We start from the raw sequence: 2,130 nt of genomic DNA, 5'->3' as shown, positions 1-2,130 counted from the left end.
GTAAGGGCGAGAGCGAGGGCGAGGGTGAGGGCGAGGCTGAGGGGAGCGATGAGCTTTGTGCTGATTGATTGAGTTGTGTCCTTCCCCCAGGAGACCATGCCGTTCGCCATCATTGGCAGTGACACGGAATATCAGATCAACGGGAAGAGGGTGTTAGGGAGGAAAACCCCATGGGGCATCATTGAGGGTGAGTCCTGCGGCTTGGGGACAGTTTTGTTTTTACAAACCTGCTGTGGTTGGGTCAGAGAGATTCACCCTCCCCATCTCTGCCCCTTCCACCAACCTCTCTCCCCAGGTACCTCCCCCTAACACCCGATCCCAGTAACCCTGCTTTTCCCACAGCCAATCCTCCTAACCTGCACATCCCTGGACAGGGCAGACCTCGCCCCTGTATAACCCACTCACCACATGAAAATGCTACCGGTCACATCACAGACACCGCTCCTGACAATCGCCTTCGATCTATGCCTTCAGTACACCCTCCCATGGAAACAGTTTCTCTCCGTCGACTTGAACCAGACTCCTCCTCATTCAAATCTTCTCTCAACCTTCTCTTCCCCATAGGAAGAATAAACCCAGTATCCCCGATCTAACTCGGAACTGAAGTTCCTCATACACTACAGATTTTCATTGAGTCGAGATGGATAATAAATTTCCAGGGTGACAAGGCAGAGTAACCTCTTTCGCAATTGAGTTGTAGATGTCCTGATGTTTGTTGACCAATCCCCAAATTACTCGACAGATCAATCCCTCAAATGCCCTGGAAATAAATTGATGCCAATGCTCTTTATAAAACAGCCATTAGACCTAATACATCTACTTTCTCTTGAATTTGGAAACAAGTAATAGAGGAATGATTTAGTTGGTCAGGCAGCACTAACTCAGGGAAGCAGCTTCAAATCCTTCATTGGGATGGAGGGACACGCAGTTTATTGTGCTGTCCACATCCTCAGGACTTAGAGTCATGGAGTCATCGAGATGTACAGCATGGAAACAGACCCTTCAGTCCAACTCGTCCATGCTGACAAGATATCTTAAATTAATTTAGTCCCATTTGTCAGCACTTGGCCCATATCTCTCCAAACCCTTCCTATTCATATACCCATCCAGATATCTTTTAAGTGTTATGATGGTCCCATTTCCTCTGGCAGCTTATTCCATTCACACACATGAAAAGGTTGCCCCTCAGGTCCCTTTAAAATCTTGCACCTCTCACCTTAAACCTATGCCCTTTAGTTCTGGACTCCCCTACCCTGGGAAGCAGACCTTGTCTATTTACCCTATCCGTGCCCCTCATGATTTTATAAACCTCTATAAAGTCACCCCTCAGCCTCTGACACCCCAGGGATAAATGCCCCAGCCTGTTCAACCTCACCCTTTAGCTCAAATCCTCCAACCCTGGCAGCATCCTTGTAAATCTTTTCTGAACCCTTTCAAGTTTCACAAAATCCTTCAAATAGGAAGGAGACCAGAATTGGACGTAATATTTTAAAAGTGGCCTAACCGATATCCTGTACAGCCGCAACATGACCTCCCAACTCCTGTACTCAGTACTCTGACCAATAAAGGAGAATGATCTTCTCTGTTTGTGCACCTTCTTTGCAGCTGTAACACTGTATTCCTCGCTCTGGTCTATCACCCTATGACCTTTGTATGTTATGATCTGCTTGCACTGCACTCAAAACCAAACTTTTCACTGTACTCATGGACATGTGACAATAACAATTCAAATCAAATCAGATTAGGTTACAGAATTTGTTTCTGAATTTGTGTTTCTTTCTGTTCCTTTCTAGTTGAGAATGTGACTCATTGTGAGTTCCCACTTCTCCGGGACCTCATCGTTAGGTAAGGATATATCCGACACGTGTGAGATTGACCTGGTTTGTTATTATTATTATAGTTCATGAACCTCTTTCGTTATCCCCCTCCACATCTTTCTATTTATCCTGTGCCACGTGTTCCCTTCTCCATCTCTGTTCCCGTCCCCTCTCGGCACTGTTTCATCTTACATTTTTCACATTTATCTTGTTCATGTTTTCACTCTCCTGTTCTCCATCTTCCTGCTATTTTGGACAATATTCTGCTGGTTCTTTCCTGTTTTCCTCTTTACCTCTCTCTCTCCGTCTCTCC

General features: G+C 45.7%; 1 protein-coding gene across 1 annotated transcript in view; it reads left to right on the top strand.

Moving 5' to 3' along the window:
* LOC122542024 overlaps window positions 1-2,130 on the top strand; it is a 42,661-nt gene that overhangs the window by 37,829 nt on the left and 2,702 nt on the right. Inside the window, exons 7-8 of the mRNA XM_043679315.1 lie at window positions 91-187; window positions 1,794-1,845. Of these exons, the coding sequence (XP_043535250.1) occupies window positions 91-187; window positions 1,794-1,845 (149 nt within the window). The remainder of the gene's footprint in view (window positions 1-90; window positions 188-1,793; window positions 1,846-2,130) is intronic.

The sequence above is a fragment of the Chiloscyllium plagiosum genome, chromosome 39 (assembly GCF_004010195.1).
Source record: "Chiloscyllium plagiosum isolate BGI_BamShark_2017 chromosome 39, ASM401019v2, whole genome shotgun sequence".
In the NCBI taxonomy this organism is placed as follows: Eukaryota; Metazoa; Chordata; class Chondrichthyes; order Orectolobiformes; family Hemiscylliidae; genus Chiloscyllium; species Chiloscyllium plagiosum.
Note: the sequence above shows the minus strand (reverse complement) of the source record. Positions and strands in the feature narration are given on the sequence as shown.